Source organism: Phyllobates terribilis, unplaced genomic scaffold (assembly GCF_046119375.1).
Source record: "Phyllobates terribilis strain yellow unplaced genomic scaffold, ASM4611937v1 Scaffold_13__5_contigs__length_258822181, whole genome shotgun sequence".
Classification (NCBI taxonomy): Eukaryota; Metazoa; Chordata; class Amphibia; order Anura; family Dendrobatidae; genus Phyllobates; species Phyllobates terribilis.
Window position 1 is genome coordinate 104,463,943 of NW_027362773.1, and position 22,150 is coordinate 104,486,092.

At 42.7% G+C, this 22,150-nt stretch overlaps 1 protein-coding gene across 3 annotated transcripts in view; it reads right to left on the reverse strand.

Moving 5' to 3' along the window:
* The window catches only part of LOC141173854 (splicing factor 1-like), a 48,603-nt gene that overhangs the window by 20,672 nt on the left and 5,781 nt on the right, over nt 1-22,150 (reverse strand). For 2 of the 3 annotated variants that reach the window (XM_073658353.1, XM_073658352.1), the window contains exons 2-3: nt 20,599-20,724; nt 5,539-5,614 (exon numbers count right to left, since the gene is read on the reverse strand). In XM_073658353.1, coding sequence (XP_073514454.1) covers nt 5,539-5,614; nt 20,599-20,724 — 202 coding nt within the window. Of the gene's footprint in view, nt 1-5,538; nt 5,615-20,598; nt 20,727-22,150 lie in introns of those variants that run through there. The other variant, XM_073658354.1, reaches the window with a different exon arrangement.

Sequence of the window (22,150 nt, forward strand, 5' to 3'; positions counted from 1 at the left end):
GCACCGCACCCGCAGCACTGGCAGGACCCTGGGGGTCCTGAGCGCTACGGGACCACCGACCATTTATAGACGTCGGCGCTGCACAGCGCCCAGGCAGCGCCGACATTTATATACAGTGGGCGGTCGGGAAGCAGTTAAATGAAGGAAAAATAGGTTATACTGAAAACTACACATTTACTCACCTCACCCTACTCTTTATACATTGTGCCTGCATAGTGGACTGCATTTTTATGATGACCAGTTGCTTGTAAAAGGGAATCTGTCAAATCAATTCATACTGCCCAAACCATGGGCATTGTAAATCAGTGCCTACCTGCACGATTACAGCCAGGTCTGCTTGTCTCTGAAATGCTACGGCTAGAAAAAAAAAACTGTTTGAAAAGTCAGCTGGGGACTGTAGGGGAAATGTGACCAGCGCTGCACCAGCTTTTCCCTGCTTCGCGCCAGGTGATTCACATGTTTCTCCCTACGTGCAGAGAAATGTCAATCACCTGGAGCGAAGCAGGGAGTAGCGCTGGACGAGTCACATCTCTCTAAAGTCTCCAGGTGGCTTCTCAAACTTTTTTTTATGAAATGCCAGAGTGTTGCAGAAAATACCTGACTATGATCGTGCATTCAGGCGGATTCATGATGCCCGTGGTTTGGGCAGCTTGAACCGATTGACAGGTTCCCTTTAACCACTTCGCGCCAGAGCCTGTTTTTGCCTTCGTGACCGGGCCAATTTTTTCAATTCTGACCACTGCCAGTTTATGAAGTAATTACTCTGGAACGCTTCAACGTATTCCCCTGATTCTGAGACTGTTTTTTCGTGACATATTGTACTTCATGATAGTGGTAAAATTTCTTCGATATAACTTGTGTTTATTTGTGAAAAAATCAGAAATTTGGCGAAAATTTTGAAAATTTTGCAATTTACAAACTTTGAATTTTCATGCCCTTAAATCAGAGAGATATGTCACACAAAATAGTTAATAAATAACATTTCCCACATGTCTACTTTACATCAGCACAATTTTGGAACCAAATTTTTTTTTTTGTTAGGGAGCTATAAGGGTTAAAAGTTGACCAGCGATTTCTCATTTTTCCAACAAAATTTACAAAAACATTTTTTTAGGGACCACATCATATTTGAAGTCACTTTGAGGGGTCTTTATGACAGAAAATACCCAAAAGTGACACCATTCTAAAAACTGCACCCCTCAAGGTGCTCAAAACCACATTCAAGAACTTTATTAACCCTTCAGGTGCTTCACAGGAATTTTTGGAATGTGGAAGAAAAAAATTAACATTTAACTTTTTTCACAAAAATGTTACTTTAGACCCAATTTTTTTTATTTTCACAGGGGTAACATGAAAAAATGGACCCCAAATTTTTTTGTGCAATTTCTCTTGAGCGTGCTGATACCCCATATGTGAGGGAAAACCACTGTTTGGGCGCACGGCAGGGTTCGGAAGGCAAAGAGCGCCATTAGACTTTTTGAATGTAAAATTTGTCTGAATAATTAGCAGACGCCATGTTGCCTTTGGAGAGCTCCTGATGTGCCTAAACAGTGGAAACCCCCCACAAGTGACACCATTTTGGAAACTAGACCCCTTAGGGAACTTATCTAGATGTGTGGTGAGCACCTTGAACCCCAAGGTGCTTCACAGAAGTTTATAATATTGAGCTGTAAAAATAAAATTTTCACATTTTTCCCACAAAACCGTTTTTCATCCCTTAATTTTGCATTATCATAAGGGTAATAGGATAAATTGCACCATGAAATTTGTTATGCAATTTCTCCTGAACACGCTGATACCCCATATGTGGAGGCAAATTACTGTTTGGGCACATGGCAGGGTTTGAAAGGGAAGGAGCGCCATTTGACTTTTTGAATGTAAAATTTGTTTGAATAATTAGCGGACGCCATGTCACATTTGGGGAGCCCCTAATGTGCCTAAACAGTGGAAACCCCCCACAAGTGCCACCATTTTGGAAACTAGACCCCTTAGGGAACTTATCTAGATGTGTGGTGAGCACCTTGCACCCCCAGCTGCTTCACAGAAGTTTATAATATTGAGCCGTAAAAATAAAATTTTCACATTTTTCCCTCAAAAAATGTTTTTCATTCCCTAATTTTGTATTATCATAAGGGTAACAGGATAAATTGCACCATGAAATTTGTTGTACAATTTCTCCTGAGTACGCCGATACCCCATATGTGGGGGAAAACCACTGCTTTGGTGTACGGCAGGGTTCGGAAGAGAAAGAAGCGCTATGTTAGCTGGGATAGGCAGCAGACACCATGTCACATTTGAAGAGTCGCTGACATGCCAAAACAGCAGAAACCCCCACAAGTGACCCCATTTTGTAAACTACACCTCTCAAGGAATTCATCTAGGGAAGTAGTGAGCATTTTTTAATTTTTAAATTTATACCATTGGGCAGTGAAAAAAGCATAATTATATTTTTACCACAAAAAAATGTTTTACCCTCAGATTTTACATTTTCACACAGGGCAATGGGTAAAAATGGTGCCGAAATGTGTCACACAATTTCTTCTAAAAGTGTCAATACCCCATATGTGGCTGTATCGTACCACTTAGCCATGCGGTGAGATTTGAGGGGGAAGGAGTGCTATTTGACAATTGGAGAACAAATTATTGTAGAATAGGCATTTGGATTTGGGACCACAAAATTTTCTGAATTTCTTTTGGGGGCAAGGACCATTTTGCTTTTCCAGAGCCTTTCTGCTTACAGTAACTTGGAAGTCCCTTATATTTTTAACAGATGATGGACCTGAGTGGGGACTAGCTTTTTTTGAGGACTGAGTTGAAGCTTTTATTGGGAACATTTTACGTAACATTTATCCGGCGCTCTAGGCTGAGCACTTACATCGGGGTTTCCATCTAAATTTCCAAGTGATGTAATTCAGATGAAACCCCTGCAGGATCCATTCACTATAATGAGGCAGCAGAGTTACTCTGGACTCCGTCTGGCCTCTGTTTAGTGGTGTCCTTTTTTTCAGAAGTGCACAAAACTGTGGCCAACCGCACTTTTATGCACGCCTAAAACAAATGACACCGTGGGATCCCAGGCTAGACGGCGTCCACAGTGGCCTATATCTGCCTCATTACAGGGAATCTTCCATCATGGGTTCTGGCTGAATCACGTATTTCAGAGATTTACACGGAAACTCTGGTGTAAGTGCTCAGCGCAGAGCACAGGATAAATGTGAGCAGAGCCTTACTGGGATCTTTAGGAGACATAATAAACAAATCAGTAGCAGGTGAATAATATTTGTTTTATTTATTTTTTATGCCGTTCCTAGTGTGATATAACTGATTAGATTACTTTATTCTTCGGGTCGGTGCGATTACAGAGATACCAGATTTATATCGGGTTTTTATGACTGACAGCTGTCACACACTAAAATACGCTTTTTTTTTGCAAAATCTAGTTTTTGCATCACCATATTTTGAGAGCTATAATTTTTCCATATTTCGGCCGATAGAGTCATGTGACGGCTTGTTTTTTGCGGGACGAGTTGACATTTTTATTGGAACCATTTTTGGGTACGTGACATTTTTTGATCGCTTTCTATTCCGTTTTTTGGGAGGTAAAGTTAACAAAAACAAACACTTCAGGAATTGTTTTTTGAGTTTTTTTTATGCCGTTCTGCGTGTGGTAAAAGTGATCAGGCAGCGTTATTCTTCGGGTCAGTACGTTTACAGCGATACTACACTTACTGTATTTTTTTTATGTTTTGGCGCTTTTACACAATAAAACAATTTTATAGAAAAAAAAATATTTTTTTTTGCATTGCTTTATTCTGAGCGCTATAACTTTTTTATTTTTCGGCTGATGGAGCTGTATGGCGGCTTTTTTTGCGGAACAAGATGAAGTTTTCAGTGGTACCATTTTTATTTCTATTCTGCTTTTTGATCGCATTTTTTTCCACTTTTTGTTTGGCGATATGATGAAAAAGCATATTTTTTTGCTCCGTTTTTTATTTATTTTTATTACGGTGTGCACAGAAGGAGTTAGTGTGACAGTTTTATAGCTCGGGTTGTTTCGGACGCGGCGATACCAAATATGTGTACTTTTTTTGGTTTTGTAATAATATATGGATTTATTGGTTTAATATTTTATTTATTTATTTTGTGATTTTTTTTTTTTAATAGTTTAAAAACTTTTTTTTTTACTTTTTTTTTTACATTTTTACTTAGTCCCTGTATGGGACATTATTTTTTATTTTTCTGATCACTTATCTCATGTAATGTAATAGACATATATTACATTACATGAGATCTTCACTGACTGTTTCAGTCAGTCTCCTGTCTGGCATCAGCTACATACAGGCTGAAGCCAGACAGGAAGGACACCATATATGGCAGAGCTGGAGGCGGTCATGTGACCTCCAGCTGCCATAGCAACCCCAGGTCCTCAAACGAAACGGAGGTCTTCGGAGGTAAGTAAGACGACCCCCTCTCTTCCTGCTGTCTCCTATATGCCGCGATCACTATAGATCGCAGCATATAGAAGACAGCAAAGGGTTAACATCACTGGGACCTGATCTAATCAGGTCCCGATGATGTACCCTGTCAGAGCTAACGCTCTGCACCGGAATCGCAGTGCTTGCAGGACCCTGGGGGTCCTGAGCACTGCGAGACCACCCACCGTTATTAAACGTCGGCGCTGCACAGAGCCCAGGCAGCGCGGACGTTTATCTACAGTGGGCGGTCGGGAACCGGTTAATAGGGACTTTTTGGAGCTAGACCTTTGGTCGTAAGACATGAGTTTTGGTCAGTGTTTCGAAAGACGACCCATTTGGTTCATAAGTTTGCAAGGACAGCTTCATTTGGCAAGACGGTTGTCGAGGTGAGACACCATTACTCTACGGTTGTGCAGACTTACCACAATTTATCCTCTGGACCAGGGTTCCCCAACTCCAGTCCTCAAGGCCCACCAACAGGTCATGTTTTCAGGATTTCCTTAGTATTGCACAGGTGATTTAACTATTGCCTGTGCTGATGATGGAATTATCACCTGTGCAATACTAAGGAAATCCTGAAAACATGACCTGTTGGTGGGCCTTGAGGACTGGAGTTGGGGAACCCTGCTCTGGACTATAAAGTGTAATCTAATGAAAATCTGCAGCATAAATTGACTATAGATGCCAAATATGCAGCATTATTCAATTCACGCTGCACATTTTCTCCATAACACGTATCCACTATCCTGGTACTATGACACAGCAAACAAAATTATCACATTTGCAACCCCAAGGCTAACATAACATAGGTTATCCATGGAGAAATTAACCTCAATGTTATCAGGCTCTGTGCACACTTGGTTTCTAATTTTACTATGACTATTCAATAGAAATGTAATATTTCCAATGTTTGGAGAGCACAAGATAATTCCACTAAGTGAAAAATGGAAACCCTGCTCACATGCCATAGATCACAAAATATACAGATTACTATTTTAACAAGCCCAAGAGAAGAAGAAACGGTTACTGTCAGGTGACAAGCGAGCGGAGGGGGTATCCCAACCTGTCTTCTGGGTTAGGGGGTATTCCCAGGTCTCCCGTGCGAAGCTTGCGAGTCAGATCCTCAATTTGTAGTTGAACTGGAAGAAAGCAGGTTAGAAAACAAAAGGAACGGGAGAAAATTGTTACAAAACCCAAAAAGGAGAAAAATCAAACCCATAACATTTCGATTCAATACAAAGTTATGACCGGAAAAGAATGTGTTAAAAGTTGACAAATCTCATACATGGCTGTCAATTGGTTAGGGTTATTTTACCTGTTTCACACATTTAACCATAAACAGGAAATTCTCAACAGGAATTTTTTGTTACCCCAATAGAACTAAAATTTGGTTAGTTACACCCCAGACAGTAAAGGGGCTGTCATATAACAAGATCCATAACGAAGACTATGCAATATAACATTTAGTAGAAGATCAATCCCAAAACGTAGCCACAATTTGAACATTAGATATTACTAACTTTATAATAAGCAAATGGTAAGAATACCAACACCAGAAAATGTAATCATGTACCAGCCGATGTGGTCAATATGCTGCGTGCGCGCTCAACGAACGACACACGGAACCGATAACCAATCATCAGGACTGATGGTCGGTATGAAAACAAGGACTAGTTTGGTCCTGCACTGGTCCGCTATACTGATGTGACCGATACAAGTTTGGGTAAGGCCTTGTAAACCCGACAAACGTGACCATACAGGAGACTGCCATTGACCAAACAAGTTCTCTCCTAAAATGAACATTAGGCTCGGCCAAGCATTCGCACCATAACTTGGCTCCGTCATCAGTCGTTCATCTTCTGGGAGTACAAAAAAAAAGTGTTTGACGTGAAACTTTAAATTCCAACCCGATCTCTCTACCCCAACATTATCTATCGGGTGATCAGTTTGGAAACCTCCAAGCTCAGTTAGCCAGGTCCAACATAATTATAGTGTGTACAGGATGATAAAGGATAGGTGATATCATCCAGATTGGTGGGGTCTGATGGCTTAGCACTGTGCCAGTCAGCATTACTGGTCACTTGTCCCTACCTAAATGGAGCAGTAGTGCTCATGCTCAACTGCCCATCTCCAAGATTTTATCCCAATATGTAGCAGGTGTAATAACATTAGCAAATACCTCCAATTAGAAATGTAGTATAGTTCATTAGCTATGTCACTTACCCCATATGTGCATGGGCACTGCAGCAGTTTAGGTATCCATGGTTATGACCATTAACAACTGGCACTATGTGAGGGGTTGTTACTATTGATATCTAAGCTACTGCAATGCCCAGCACATGGGTTAAGCAACATAGCTAATCAGAAGAACTATACTACATTTCTAATTGGAGGTATTTGCCAATGTTATAACACCTTTAAAAGTAGTGATCCATCAAAATATCTAACATATCCACTAGCAAAAGTATATAGAAGAAATAAACTCTTTAAAATATACTGACTTCAAAACTTGGGGAGATGCAAAAACTGAACCTGAAGTGATCAGTGGATCACTGTGCTAACTTCTTTTTGAAAAAGATTTGTTTTCAGACGACAACCTCTAAGGCGGTGCGAAAATGGTTTTCCCCCATGAAGGGGCTCCGTCTCGAGTTTTGAGTTCAGGAGCACAGATCTCCCCACTTCCTGCTTGGAATAGGTCAGTGTGCCCCTGAAGACTGACTGATCAAATCAATGACAAGGTTGAGCAGCTGGCTCAAATTGTACACTCTCCCATGCTGCAAGCAAACACAGCTTAGCGCCATCTGAGGATCTCAGGGGGACTAAAGCAAGCCAGATTCATTCAGCTCCAGAGAAGCACTTGCAAGCTATAAAAGGAGATGTTCACTACTACAACTCCTGGAAAAAATTATGGAATCACTGGGCTCGGAGGATGTTCATTCAGTTGTTTAATGTTGTTGAAAAAAAGCAGATCACAGACATGGCACAAAACTAAAGTAATTTCAAATGGCAACTTTAGGGCTTTAAGAAACACTAAAAGAAATCAAGATTAAAAATGTGGTACTCAGTAAGGGTAATTTTTTTCAGACCAAGCAGAGGGAAAAAATTATGGAATCACTCAATTCTGAGGAAAAAATTATGGAATCACTCTGTAAATTATCATTTCCAAAACTAACACCTGCATCAAATTAGATCTGCTCGTTAGTCTGCATCTAAAAAGGAGTGATCACACCTTGGAGCGCTGTTGCACCAAGTGGACTGACATGAATCATGGCTCCAACAGGAGAGATGTCAATTGAAACAAAGGAGAGGATTGTCAAACTCTTAAGAAGGTAAATCATCACGCAATGTTGCAAAAGATGTTGGTTGTTCACAGTCAGCTGTGTCTAAAATCTGGACCAAATACAAACATGGGAAGCTTGTTAAAGGCAAACATGCTGGTAGACCAAGGAAGACATCAAAGCATCAAGACCGGAAACAAAGCAATATGTCTCCAAAACAATAAATGCACAACAAAACAAATGAACAAATGGGAGGAAACTGGAGTCAATGTATGTGACCGAACTGTAAAAAACAGCCTAAAGGAAATGGGATTTACATACAGAAAAGCTAAACATAAGCCATCATTAACACCTAAACAGAAAAAAACAAGGTTACAATGGGCTAAGGAAAAGCAATCGTGGACTGTGGATGACTGGATGAAAGTCCTATTCAGTGATGAATCGCAAATCTGCACTGGGCAAGGTGATGATGATGCTGGAACTTTTGTTTGGTGCCGTTCCAATGAGATTTATAAAGATGACTGCATGAGGTTGCGTGCACACGATGCGTTTTTTTATGCGTTTCCGCTGCGGAATTTCCACAGCGGAAACACATCAAAAACGCATGGTAATCCGCACCCCATGGTCCCCAATGGCATTCCGCAATGTCAATGCACATGCTGCGGATTTTTCCGCAGCGTTTCTGCAGCGCTCATAAATCCGCAGCATGTTCATTAATTTTGCGGAAGCGCCGCCATTGACTTGCATTGAGACGCAAAGAATCCGTGTCTGTACATTTGTACAAGCGGATAATATGCGTTTCAATGTGCGGATGGTACCCAGTTCTGGAGGAGAGAAGACTCTCATCCAGACCTGGGTACCATTGTACCTGTAAAAAAAAAAAGAATAAAATAAAAAATAAAGTTTATATTCACCTGTCCGGCAGCCCCAGCAGCGCTTCTTCTTCCGGGACCTGAGATGACGTCGCGGTCATGTGACCACAGGCTGTCTCGCAAGATGCCGGCAAGCCAGGAAGGAACCAGAAAGGAGCGCGACAGCTCACGCGGCGAGGCATCGGAGGTAAGTATAGCTTTATTTTTTTATTTTTACGGTCACACTGTATAAATGCATGCCGTTTGCATGGATTTATACAGTGTGGCCTAGTTGTCAAGCACTTTCCAAGTGATGCTATCGCCTGGAAAGTGCTTGTCAGTCCGCATGCGGAAACACATGCGTTAACGCATGTGGATACGCATGTATTCTGCAGGAAAAACGCATGCACAATCTGCATGCGTTTTTTCTGCCAGGGAGATGCAGAAATCCTGCAGAAATTTTCTGCTTCATTTCTGCATCGTGGGCACATAGCCTGAAGAGAACATGCAAATTTCCACAGTCATTGATGATATGGGGCGGCATGTCAGGTAAAGGCACTGGGGAGATGGCTGTCATTACTTCTTCAATAAATGCCCAAGTTTACATTGATATTTTGAACAGTTTTCTTATCCCATCAATTGAAAGAATGTTTGGGGTTGATGACAATTTTTCAAGATGATAATGCATCCTGCCATCGAGCAAAACTGTGAAAACATTCCTTGAAAGAAGACACATAAGGTCAATGTCATGGCCAGCAAATAGTCCGGATCTCAATCCAATTGAAAATCTTTGGTGGAAGTTGAAGAAAATGGTCCATGACAAGGCTCCAACCTGCAAAGCTGATCTGGCAACAGCAATCAGAGAAAGTTGGAGCCAGATTGGTGAAGAGTACTGTTTGTCACTCATTAAGTCCATGCCTCAGAGACTGCAAGCAGTTATTAAAGCCAGAGGTGGTGCAACAAAATACTAATGATGTATTGACGTGTTCTTTTGTGTATTTGTTTTTCATGATTCCATAATTTTTTCCTCAGAATTGAGTGATTCCATAATTTTTTCCCTGCTTGGTCTGAAAAAAAATTACCCCGAGTACCATATTTTTTATCTTGATTTATTTTAGTGTTTCTTAAAGCCCTAAAGTTGCCATTTGAAATTACTTTAGCTTTGTGCCATGTCTGTGATCTGCTTTTTTTCAACAACATTAACCCCTTTACAACCCAAGGTGGTTTGCACGTTAATGACTAGGCCAATTTTTACAATTCTAACCACTGTCACTTTATGAGGTAATTACTCTGGAACGCTTCAACGGATCCCCCTGATTCTGAGATTGTTTTTTCGTGACATATTGTACTTCATGATTGTGGTAAAATTTCTTCGATATCACTTGCGTTTATTTGTGAAAAAAATGGAAATTTGGCGAAAAGTTTGAAAATTTTGCAATTTTCAAAATTTTAATTTTTATGCCCTTAAATCAGAGAGATGTCACACAAATGAGTTAATAAATAACATTTCCCACATGTCTACTTTACATCAGCACAATTTTGGAACCAAAATTTTTTTTTTGTTAGGGAGCTACAAGTGTTCAAAAGTCCTGCATAGGCATAGGATAAATTTATTTTTCAAATTTTAAACGTTTTCTGTCGAATATCTTCGATGCTAATATGACATATTATATATGGTTTTGTTCAGAATACAATTTTGCATTCTCTCCCTGTAATATTTTTAGCTTTTGAAGCAGTTTTGCCTGAAATTATTGCAACAATATGGAAATTGAAAGCACAACTAAATATTGTACAGCTTCAGATCCAAAATTAGCCAATCACAGATGAGGTTTTTGTGACCAATCATAACCTGGATATGGCAGCCAATCACATTCCATTACATTGCATCACATCTGCTGCTTTGTTTGCTTGTTTTAGCTGTTGGTCTATCTAGTGAATCATACTTTAGAGCTTTATGATGGGAGCCTTCAGATTTTTGTCAGCGGAGGATCGTGTGCGAGTTGTGGTGCTACACGAAGAGGGTTATACTGGCCCCCAGATCGCAAGGAAGGTCGGCTGTAAGAGTACAGTCGTAAGAATTTTGCAGAAACATAAGCAGCTTGGAATTACCCAGGACAGGCCCCGATCTGGTCGGCCCAGAAAGTCAACTAAAAGGGAGGATAAAGTACGGATAAGAAAATCCCTTGCCAATCGAAAGCTCACTTCTCCTCAGCTTCTGCGAGAATGGCAAGAAAAGTGCAATATTGAGGCATCAACATCAACTGTTAGGAAGAGATGTTTGGAAGCAGGATTGAGAGGGTGCAAGGCCCGAAAGAAGCCATTGATGACAGCCATACAAAGACAAAGGCGAAAACTGTGGGCATTGAAATATTCAAAATGGAGGAAGGAGGAGTGGGAAAAAGTGCTATTTAGTGATGAAAGCACTTTTTGCATTTTAGGAAATTATGGGAAGTCTTATGTGAGAAGGTTTCCACATGAAGAGTACAAGCCAGAGTGTTTGAGCTTTTCTGTGAAACATCCGATGAAAGTAATGGTCTGGGGCTGTATGGCAGCCAATGGTGTTGGAAGGCTTCATATTGTGGAGGGTATGGTTAATGCAAAAAAATACATAGACATCCTTAATAAGAAAATGCTGCCTTCTGCTCAACACCTGTTTTCAGGGGATTACATCTTCCAGGATGATAATGCTCCTTGTCACAGAGCTAAGACAGTAACGGAATGGAAAAAAAAAAAGAACAAGGTGGCTACTATTGACTGGCCAGCCCAGTCCCCACACCTCAATCCAATTGAAAATTTGTGGCACAAGGTATCAATAGAGATATCTAAAAAACAGCCAAGGACCAAGAGAGTTGATTTGAGTCTCTGATACAGGCCTGGAACCACATCACTCGTGAACATTGGCAGAAGCTTGTTCACTCAATGCCACAGAGATGCAAGTTGGTGCTCAAGAGCAAAGGCTGGCCAATAAAGTATTAGAAGCTAAAGATGCACTCAAAAGGCCCTTTTCAGGACTCTGAATTAAATAAAAAATAATAAATCTTAAAAAGTAAAATTTAAGTCTGTTTGAACTTGCATTGGAAGTTAATGAACTTAGAAACCTGTTCACCATTCTACACACTGTACTGGTGTAGGTATGGTTATGCTGTAAAAAAAATTATCAAAAATGTGCATACCATAACAATTTATACACTTGGGACATTCAAAAATGAGTAAGGCATACAATGAGGGATTACAAAAACATATGTTCCACAAGTTTCACTGTAGAGATGCAGAAGTATGAAAGCCTTAGTTACTTACCGGTAACGGGATTTTTCGGAGCCCATGACAGCACCACGTGAGAGAGAGGATCCGCCCATCAAGGACAGGAAACCTACAGGTTAAAAAGGGCGGCCCTCTCTTCCCGCCTCAGTTTAGTTAACAGAGCATGAGAGTACCGCCAAGGTTAGCTATAACAAAACATAATCACATTAAGTACATTACTTTTCATCAATTTCCCACAAGGGTGCACAAAAAGAAATCAAATCTACAGGAGTGCACAACACCAGTGAAGGGAGGGAATATAAAGGTGCTGTCATGGGCTCCGAAAAATCCCGTTACCGGTAAGTAACTAAGGCTTTATTCGGTCGTCCATGACAGCACCACGTGAGAGAATTACAGAGACGAAGGAAATTAGGGAGGGACCACAGCTTGAAGCACCCTTTTCCCGAAAGTGAGATCTGCAGAGCCACCCAGATCCAATCTATAGTGCCTATAGAAAGTAGAGGGAGAAGACCAAGTGGCAGCCTTACAAATCTCCTCAATGGAAAGCCCTGTCTTCTCCGCCCAGGAGGTTGACACCGCTCTGGTAGAATGCGCCCTCAATCCCTCCGGTATCTCTTTATCCCCTGAGGAGTATGCGAGGGAAATGGCCTCCTTGATCCATCTAGCGATTGTAGCCTTTGAGGCCTTACAACCCTTCCTAGCCCCGATAGCAAATAAAAAGGGACTTGTCCTTTCTAAAGCCATGTGATACTTCTAAGTACCTTAGTACGCACCTCCTAACGTCTAAAGTGTGAAGTCTGTCCGCTTTTTGATTTTTGGGCGGAAAGCAAAAAGTATGGGAGAACTATTTCCTGGGTTCTATGGAATCGAGTGGCCACTTTAGGAAGAAAGGCTGGATCAGGTTTTAATATAATCCTATCGTCCAGAATTTGCATGAATGGAGGGCATATTGAAAGGGCCTGTAGGTCACTGACTCTCCTGGCTGAAGTTAGGGCTACTAACAGGACCGTCTTTAGGAAAATAATTTTGGGGGAGACTAAATCTAGTGGCTCAAAAGGAGGACTGGTCAAGGCATCTAAGACAAAATTCAAATCCCAGGGAGACATCTTTGCTTTGGTAATGGGTCTACACCTAAAGGAAGCTTTTATAAAACGGCCTATCCAATAGTTATCTGCAATATTGGAAGAAAATAAAGCTCCCAACGCCGACACCTGTACTTTCAAGGTACTGGTAGTGAGACCTAATTCTAAGCCTCGCTGCAGAAATTCCAGAATTTTCCCAATAGGGGGCCCCTCCTCCACCTTAACTTCTGCAAAGGACAGAAACTTCCTCCAGGTCCTGGCATAAATACGGGTGGTAACAGGTTTTCTGCTAGCCAGGAGAGTATTCACTACATTTGCGGGGAATCCTTTGTTGGTCAATAACACCCTCTCAAATTCCATGCCGTCAAATGTAGACTCGGGGTTGGAGGATGGGAAAGTGGCCCTTGAGTGAGGAGGTCCGGAATCTCCGGAAGAACCCAGGGATCTGATATGGACATCTTCCGAAGACAAGGGAACCACGGTCTTTTGGGCCAAAAGGGACATACGAGTATCACTCTGGCCCGGTCTGCCCTGATCTTTCTTATCACCGCTGGGAGCAGGATCATGGGAGGGAAGGCATATGCCAGAGGAAATCTCCAGGGAAACATAAAGGCGTCCACTGCCAGGGGTCTTTCTCTGGGGTCTAAGGAACAAAAATTTTCCACTTTCCGATTGGCTCTTGTTGCGAATAAGTCCACAGTCGGAAGGCCCCACATTTCTACGATTCTGGAGAATATTTGTGTATTTAGGGACCACTCTCCTTTTACAGAAGTACGGCTGAAGAAATCCGCTGTGATGTTTTCCTTGCCTTTTAGATGAGTAGCCGAAAGAGAGAGACAGTGATCTTCGGCTTTCAGCAGAAGTGCGTTCGCTACCCTCATCAAGTTTCTTGAGCGGGTTCCCCCTTGGAACCGTGACTACCGTGACTTGATTGTCCGAGAGTACACGGACATGCTGGTCCTGAAAATATATAAGGAACTCGTTGAACGCATGCTGCACCGCCAGAAGCTCCTTAACATTTGATGACAACTGTTGCTCACTGCTTGACCAGGTTCCCTGCACTAATTTCCCTTCAAAGTGAGCTCCCCAACCTGTAGCACTTGCATCAGTGGACAAGACTGCAGTTGGACTACATTCCCAGGGAACCCCTTTAGCAAGATTGTCTTGTCGTAACCACCAACGAAGGGACCATATGGCACGAGGACCTAGCGTAAACTTACGGTCTAGATGCCCCTCTAAAGCTGCGTTATTGTACAACACATCCCACTGAAAGGCTCTTGAATGCAATTGTGACCAACGAACCGCAGGAAAAGTGGAGGTGAAGGTTCCCAATAGTGACATGGCCTTACGGAGTGACATAGAAGGTTTACGTATACATTGTTCTACCAACTCCCGGATTCTATCAATTTTCTCTTCTGGAAGACAACATAGCTGTTTCCTGGAATCTAATATGACCCCCAGATATTGTTGTACCTTGAGTGGAGATAGTCTAGACTTTTCTAAATTTAGAAACCACCCCAAACTCTTTAAGACCGACATGGTCTCCTGCAGGTGGGTCTCGCATTGAACCAACGAATTCCCCACTATCAGGAGATCATCCAGGTAAGGGATAATTAGAATGTCCCTTTCTCTTATATGGGCCATAACTTCCGCCATTACTTTAGTAAAAACCCGTGGGGCTATAGCTAAACCGAAGGGGAGTGCAGTGTATTGGAAGTGTTTAACCACCCCGTCTATTTCAATGGCCAGCCTCAAGTATTTCTGGTAATCACTATGAATTGGGATATGGTAATACGCATCTTTGAGATCGAGCACTACCATATAGCAGTGGGGAAAAAGTAACTTTATTACGGATTTTAAAGACTCCATTTTAAAGGTGTGTATTTTAAGGAAATTATTCAGGGATTTCAGATTTATACTGTAATTGTCCTGAAACTTCCATCCGGTTTCGGAATCAAGAAGAGCAGGGAGTAGAAACCAAGACCCTTTTCAGCTTCCGGAACCTCAATCAGGACGTGCTTTCTTATTAGGGTCCACAGATGCATCAGCAAGAAAAGCTGCCGCCCCCTGAACCAGTGGAAGGGAAGAAATAATGTCTTTCCTAGAAGTCCCATCCTTCAACTGACTGTCTAGCTGTTCAAGCCACACCATCAGGGCTCTGGACGTACAGGTAGCTGCTACTGTTGGTCTCAGTGCTCCCGCAGCTGTCTCCCATGCCCCTTTCAGGAAAGTATCAGCCCGTCTGTCTAGGGGATCTCTCAATGCACCCATATCATCGAACGGGAGGGAAGTTCTTTTCGCTGCTTTAGTAACAGCAACATCCAGCTTGGGTGCTTTTAACCAGGAGGAACACATAGCATCCTCAAACGGATATTTCCTTTTAAAGGATGGAGGAACACTACCCTTCTTGTCAGGCTTTCTCCACTCCTTATCAATGAGGTCTTTCACCCTTGAATTTACTGAAAAGACCCTTCTCTTCTTTAGCCCCAGACCACCAAACATAACATCCTCAGCTGACTTCTCTACCCTCGAGTCCACTATCCCCATTGTAGGTCGGACGGCTTTTACTAGGGCATCGACCTCCTTCAGGGGGAAGCACTGTCTATCTGGCTCACTATCAGAGGAAGAGAAGGCGGAGGAGGAAGCGACCGATAGCTCAGAGTCTGAACCCGGCTGGGTTTCTTGAGGAATATGCCCAGACTCTGAACCTTGCAATGCTTTGTTTATTTCTTCCCTTATTAAAGTTCTTAGGCCTAGGGAAAAATCTGGGGTCTCCTCCGATATCATTTTGCTGATACAAAGCTGACATAACCTTTTGCTATATGAATCAGGGAGTGGACAGCTGCATAAGGCACACTCTCTGTGCTTGGACTTCGAGGAACATTTCTTGCTCTAAAAGAAAGTCATAGATAGAAAGAAGGAGGAAACATTAGTAGAACTTTCACGAAGATTCCACTCACCCCACAGAGCCTTCGGTACCGTAGAAGCAGAAGAATCCAGCATGCATGGCGAGGAATCACGCCGCACCGGACCATCCTTCCTGCTCTTAGTGGTAGCTCTTCTAGTTGTACGACCAGACCCTAGCCGGGAATGACGCTGCGCCACTAGTTGTGAGGGCTCCCCAGAGGGCTGCTCCTGCAGCAGATGTTGTTGCCTAGGTGACAGCTCCTGTGAATCTTCCATAGCTTACAATGTAAGAATGGGCTGGGAAGCACCTCTGTATGTTACCAGACCCTTTATATACTGGCCATACCGGTACCATGTGTGGGTGTGTGTTTACTTTTTTTTTTTTTTTTTTTTTTTTACCCAGGAGGGCGTTACTTGCTCCTTGGTCTTCCTCCCAGGTCCAGGTGGGATCCAGGTGGGCTACTCGCCGCCAGGTCCTCAATCCCCCGGCGTTCAGCTGCTCGCGCCAAAAAATTCAAACGAGCCCCGCCCCTTCCGGTGACATCACAGGGCTTCCTGCCCGGCGCACCGGAAGTCGCGTCAGAAGGTCGCGCCCGTCACGTGCGCCGCCGGCGCGACCTGGATCTCCTGCAAGCGGTAGCTGGGGGGGGGGGGGGGGGGGAGCCCACTAGCGGCCCCACACCTGGCGGACATCTACCTCCCGTGAGGTGATGTCGCGCCTGCCGCAACGCTCACGGAGGCGCCCCCATGAGCCCTGCCGTGGCGTCTCCAGAGGACCGGGACAGACCGGCTCCAACCACCTGCTGTGGCCCTCTCTGGGACAGGAGTCCATCTTCTGCAGGTAAGCCTGCAAGGTCCCCCATCATGGACAGGAAACCTAAACTGAGGTGGGAAGAGAGGGCTGCCCTTTTTAACCTGTAGGTTTCCTGTCCTTGATGGGCGGATCCTCTCTCTCACGTGGTGCTGTCATGGACGACCGAATAAATATATAGTTTTCTTCACGCCTATGCAGGACTTTTGAACACCACTGTATAAGGGTTAAAAGTTGACCAGCGATTTCTCATTTTTCCAACAAAATTTACAAAACCATTTTTTTAGGGACCACATCACATTTGAAGTCACTTTGAGAGGTCTTTATGACAGAAAATACCCAAAAGTGACACCATTATAAAAACTGTACACCTCAAGGTGCTCAAAACCACATTCAAGAACTTTATTAACCCTTGAGGTACTTCACAGGAATTTTTGGAATGTGGAAGAAAAAAATGAACATTTAACTTTTTTCACAAAAATGTTACTTTAGACCCAATTTTTTTTATTTTCGCAGGGATAACAGGAAAAAATGGACCCCAAAATTTTTTGTGCAATTTCCCCTGGGCACACAGATACCCCATATGTGGGGAAAAACCACTGTTTTGGCGCACGGCGGGGCTGGGAAGGGAAGGAGCGCCATTTGACTTTTTGATTGTAAAATTAGCTTGAATAATTAGCGGACGCCAATGTTGCGTTTGGAGAGCCCCTGATGTGCCTAAACAGTGGAAACCCCCCACAAGTGACCCCATTTTGGAAACTAGACCCCCCAAGGCACCTATCTAGATGCATAGTGAGCACTTGGAACCCCCAGGTGCTTCACAAATTGATTCGTAAAAATGAAAAAGTATATTTTTTTCCACTTTTTCATTTTTACGAATCAATTTGTGAAGCACCTGAGGGTTCCAAGTGCTCACTATGCATCTAGATTGGTGCCTTGGGGGGGGTCTAGTTTACAAAATGGGGTCACTTGTGGGGGAGCTCCAATGTTTAGGCACACAGGGGCTCTCCAAACGCAACATGGTATCCACTAAAAATTTGAGCCGATTTTCCATTCAATTTGTTAGCGGACACCATGTCGCGTTTGGAGAGCCCTGATGTGCCTAAACAGTGGAGCTCCCCCACAAGTGACCCCATTTTGGAAACTATACCCCTCAAGGATTTTATTAAGGGGTATAGCGAACATTTTGAACCCAGAGGTACAACACAGAATTTGATAACATTAGGTCATCATATTGAATAAGTTGTCATTACTCTTGAGCGCAAGTGCTCGCTACTTGAGTTTGCATCGGGTACTCAGGTATGCACCATGTATCACGGGTGCTCAAGTGAAATGCTCGAGTCCCCGCCCGCATGTTTCACGGTTATTAGACACCCCCAAAAAAACATGCGGGGATCACTCGTGCATGGCAGGCAATCCCCGCGAGGTTTTTTTGGCCGCGAAGCATATGGGGCGGAGACTCGAGCACCCGCGATACTCAGTGCATACCCGAGCACCCGATGCAAACTCAAGTAGCGAGCACTTGCGCTCAACACTAGTCGCCATATCGTCATCTTTTTTTTTTTTTTATGATTGACAGCTGTCACACACTAAAAGACACATTTTGTAAAATCTAGTTTTTGCATCGCCATATTTTGGCAGACAGTCATGTGACGGCTTGTTTTTTGCGGGATGAGTTGACGTTTTTATTGGTGCCAGTTACAGGCACGTGACATTTTTTGATCGCTTTCTATTCCTATTTTTGGGAGGCAGAATAAACAAAAACCAACAATTCAGGAATTGTGTTTTTTTACATTTTTTTATTCTGCTCCGGGTGTGGTAAAATTGATAAGGCAGCTTTATTCTTCGGGTCAGTACGTTTACAGCGGTACCACATTTATATAGTTTTTTTTGTTTTGGCGCTTTTACACAGTAAAAGTTATTTTATAGAAAAAATAATTTTTCTGCATCGTTTTATTCTGAGAGTTCTAACTTTTTGATTTTTCGGATGATGGAGCTGTATGGAGGCTTGTTTTTTGCGGTACCATTTTTATTTATATTCGTCTTTTTGATCGCGTGTTATTCCATTTTTTGTTTGGCGGTATGATAAAGCATTGTTTTTTGCGGTTTTTTTTTTTACCGTGTTCACTGAAGGGGTTAACTAGTGGAACAGTTTTCTAGGTCAGGTCGTTACGGACGCGGCGATACCAAATATGTGTACTTTTATTGTTTGTTGTTTTTTTTTTCATAATAATATTTATTGATGGGTACATTATATTTTTATTTTTAGTGGATTATTTTTTTTATTTTTTTTTAAATATTTTTACAATTTTTTTTTCTTTTTTTTTTTTCACTTTCAGACATTTTTTTTTACTTTGTCCCACTATGGGACTTTCACTTTTTTTCATTCTGATCGCCTGTATGGCACAGGAATGCAGCACCATCCCTGTGCCATGCAGGCTGTCAGCGCAGGACAGGGAGAAGATAGTTTGGAGATGCACTGCGCATGTCCAAACAATCTTCCTGCAGTCTGGTGACCCGGATGTTGTCATGACGACATCGGGTCGTCATGGCAACACCCGGGAAGCCGCGGCAGACAGCGCTGGAGGCCGGAAGAGGAGGTGAGTATCGGCGATCACCTCCCCTTGCCTCTGCAATGCTGCGATCGACTTCGATCGCAGCATTGCGGGGGTTAATGTGCTGGGAGCGGTGCAGGACCGCTCCCTGCACATTGTCACAGCTGACACCCGGCGGCGATCGCGCCCGCACAACCTGTGTGCGCGCGCGATCGCCATGACGTACTAATACGGGTCAGGCTCTTAAAGCCCAGGGCACAGACGCGTATTATTACGTCATGGGCTTTAAAGGGGTTAAACAACTGAATGAACATCCTCCAAGCCCGGTGATTCCATAATTTTTTGCCAGGGGTTGTAGGACAACCCCTTCTCAATCACAGTGTTTGCCTCCATTAATATAAAAACCCTTATACTCCCCTCCGGTGCCGGCACAGTTCTAGTGGTGTCGGGACTCGCTCTGCCGAGACTCACATGAGGTTGTTACGTCACACAAGCTCAGCGCCCAATCAGCGCCGGCTTCACTGTCCAAGCCTTTGGACATTAAGTCAATAGATGGTGAGCAGCCAGATGCAGCCCTTCCTTCCTCTTGATTACTTATATGTCCGTAGGCAGGGACAGTGAACCCGGCGCTGACTGGGTGCAAGGTGACTAACAACCTCACATGAGCAGAGCAAGTCTAGTCCCGACACCGCTGGAATGGCGCTGGAGGTGAGTATAAGGGTTTTTATATTAACAGGGGAAAACTCTGCTTTAAAAAGGGATATCAACTACTAGGACAACCCCTTCTCAATCTAAGAGCTCGCAATCTGCAGAATCAATTCTTGGTAATTGAGAAAAATTTTAATAAGCAGTAAGTTACAAAGTTGCCTCTTTTAACAGGCATTTTACTCATTTAAAAAGATGAGACAACCCCTGTAAAGCCAAAGGGAAGAGCAGCAGCTAAAAGAAGGTCTTGCTCTGATCCGTAAGATCACTTCGTACACGGTCGGCAATTCACTTGATGGCTACTTGCAAGGTACCTTTACTACACAGAAATTTTTGTTTCATTTACCCAGAGTTTTTGTGAATCTTATCAAGTTATAGCAATATATGATAACCATTCTGGTGTTGGATTCTAGTTTAAAGTCACATATGCCTTCATATTCTCACTGACCAACTAAAATAGTAAAATTAAACTTGTGCGTTGTCAAAAGTTCAAGAAATTACAAGGTATCACTTTATAAAAAAAACAAACAAAAACATTGTTACTAAAACAAAACCTGTTCTTGAATATGATTATACTTATGCGTATATCTGAAAACTAAACACTAAAATAATTGTCATATAAAGATTAACACTTTGAAAACCAATCAAGGTGAAAGAGGAAACCTGACATTACCTATATATGCTCGCTCCTGTTCACGACTGAGTCCTGGGGGTATTACTGTTGGCATCCCAGGAATGATTGTCTTTTGGTCTGGTCTTTCATCATTCCAGCGACTGCGTTTTCGCTTCCGAGAAAAGTCTGAGAACATAGAAACATGTTTTACTATTTTTCTCCAGATGGCAACCAAAAACTTAAGAGAAAATAGAGGGAAAAACATTTGAAAGCAATTAGTGGAAGAAGGAAGTGTAGGGGTCAATGTCACTAATTGGTGTAGGGTAAAAAAGGATAGTTACCAGTCTTAAAAGGGGTTGTCCAGCTTTAGGCTTTAAGTCTGCAGTCACTTGTTAATCCTCACAGCATGCTTACTGAACGCTTTAAAGGATTCTTTGATTCCAGTGCCAGACATGTGACTGCAAGTATGTGATTTGCATACATGAGGCCACATGCGGACTAGATGGGCACAACCTTGCTCAATGCAAGTGTAATGAGCGAGGCAGCATACAGTCTAGTCGGAATGCGGCCAGAAGTATGGAAATCAGGGATGTCGAGTTGGTAAGCCAAACCACAGACTCCTCAATTTCCCTGATGTCCGACTCAGACTACACAACTCTACAGCCCAGCCTCACTACTGACCATGTACATAAAGTGCAGCACAGATTTATCTCAACTAAAAGCCTAAATCCTTAGATCAGGAACAGAACAGACATTTATAGGACATTTCATAACTTTCCCAATTTCTTATGAAAACATTTACAGCACATACTGCATTGTAGTAATGAACCAAATGTATTATATATTTTAGAAGTGGGTCCATTTTATACTGACTCAAACTCAGGGCTGTGGAGTCGGTATAAAATGGACCAACTCCGAAAATATATAATAAATTGGGTACAGTAGTTCAATGCAGTTTGTGGGGAATATTTTTTCATAAGAATTCGGGAAAGTTATGAAATGTCCTATAAATGTTTGTTCTATTCCTGATCTAAGGGTCTTTTGACTTTCCCCTCTCCAGTCCATCCTTAATGCTGCAGGCAGGGTCATCTATCTGGCTAATCGTTACTCAGACTCTTCCGCTCTATGCCAGTCATTGCACTGGCTGCCCATACATTATAGGATCCAATTTATATTGCTTGTTCTCACCCACAAAGCTCTCCACAGTGTGGCACCCCCCTACATGTTCTCCCTCATTTCTGTTTAACAGTCTACTCGTTCTCTACGCTCTGCAAGTGACTTTCGACTAACATCTGCACTAATCCATACCTCCCACTCCAAGACTTCTCCCGAGCTGCACCTATTCTTTGGAATGCTCTACCCCAAGAAATTAGGACGAACCACAACTTATACAGTTTTAGGCGCTCTCTAAAAACACACCTGTTTAGGGTGGCCTATCATATTCCCTAATCTAAGTCCTTTATATTATTACAGCCCATTCATTATTTCTCCAAACATAAGTCTACACCAAACTCCACCGCACCCAAAAGCACTACAAATACTGGCTGGTGACAATGCAGCCTTTATCTATCCCTCATCCCCTCAAGATGGCTGGACCATCATTGTAAATAAG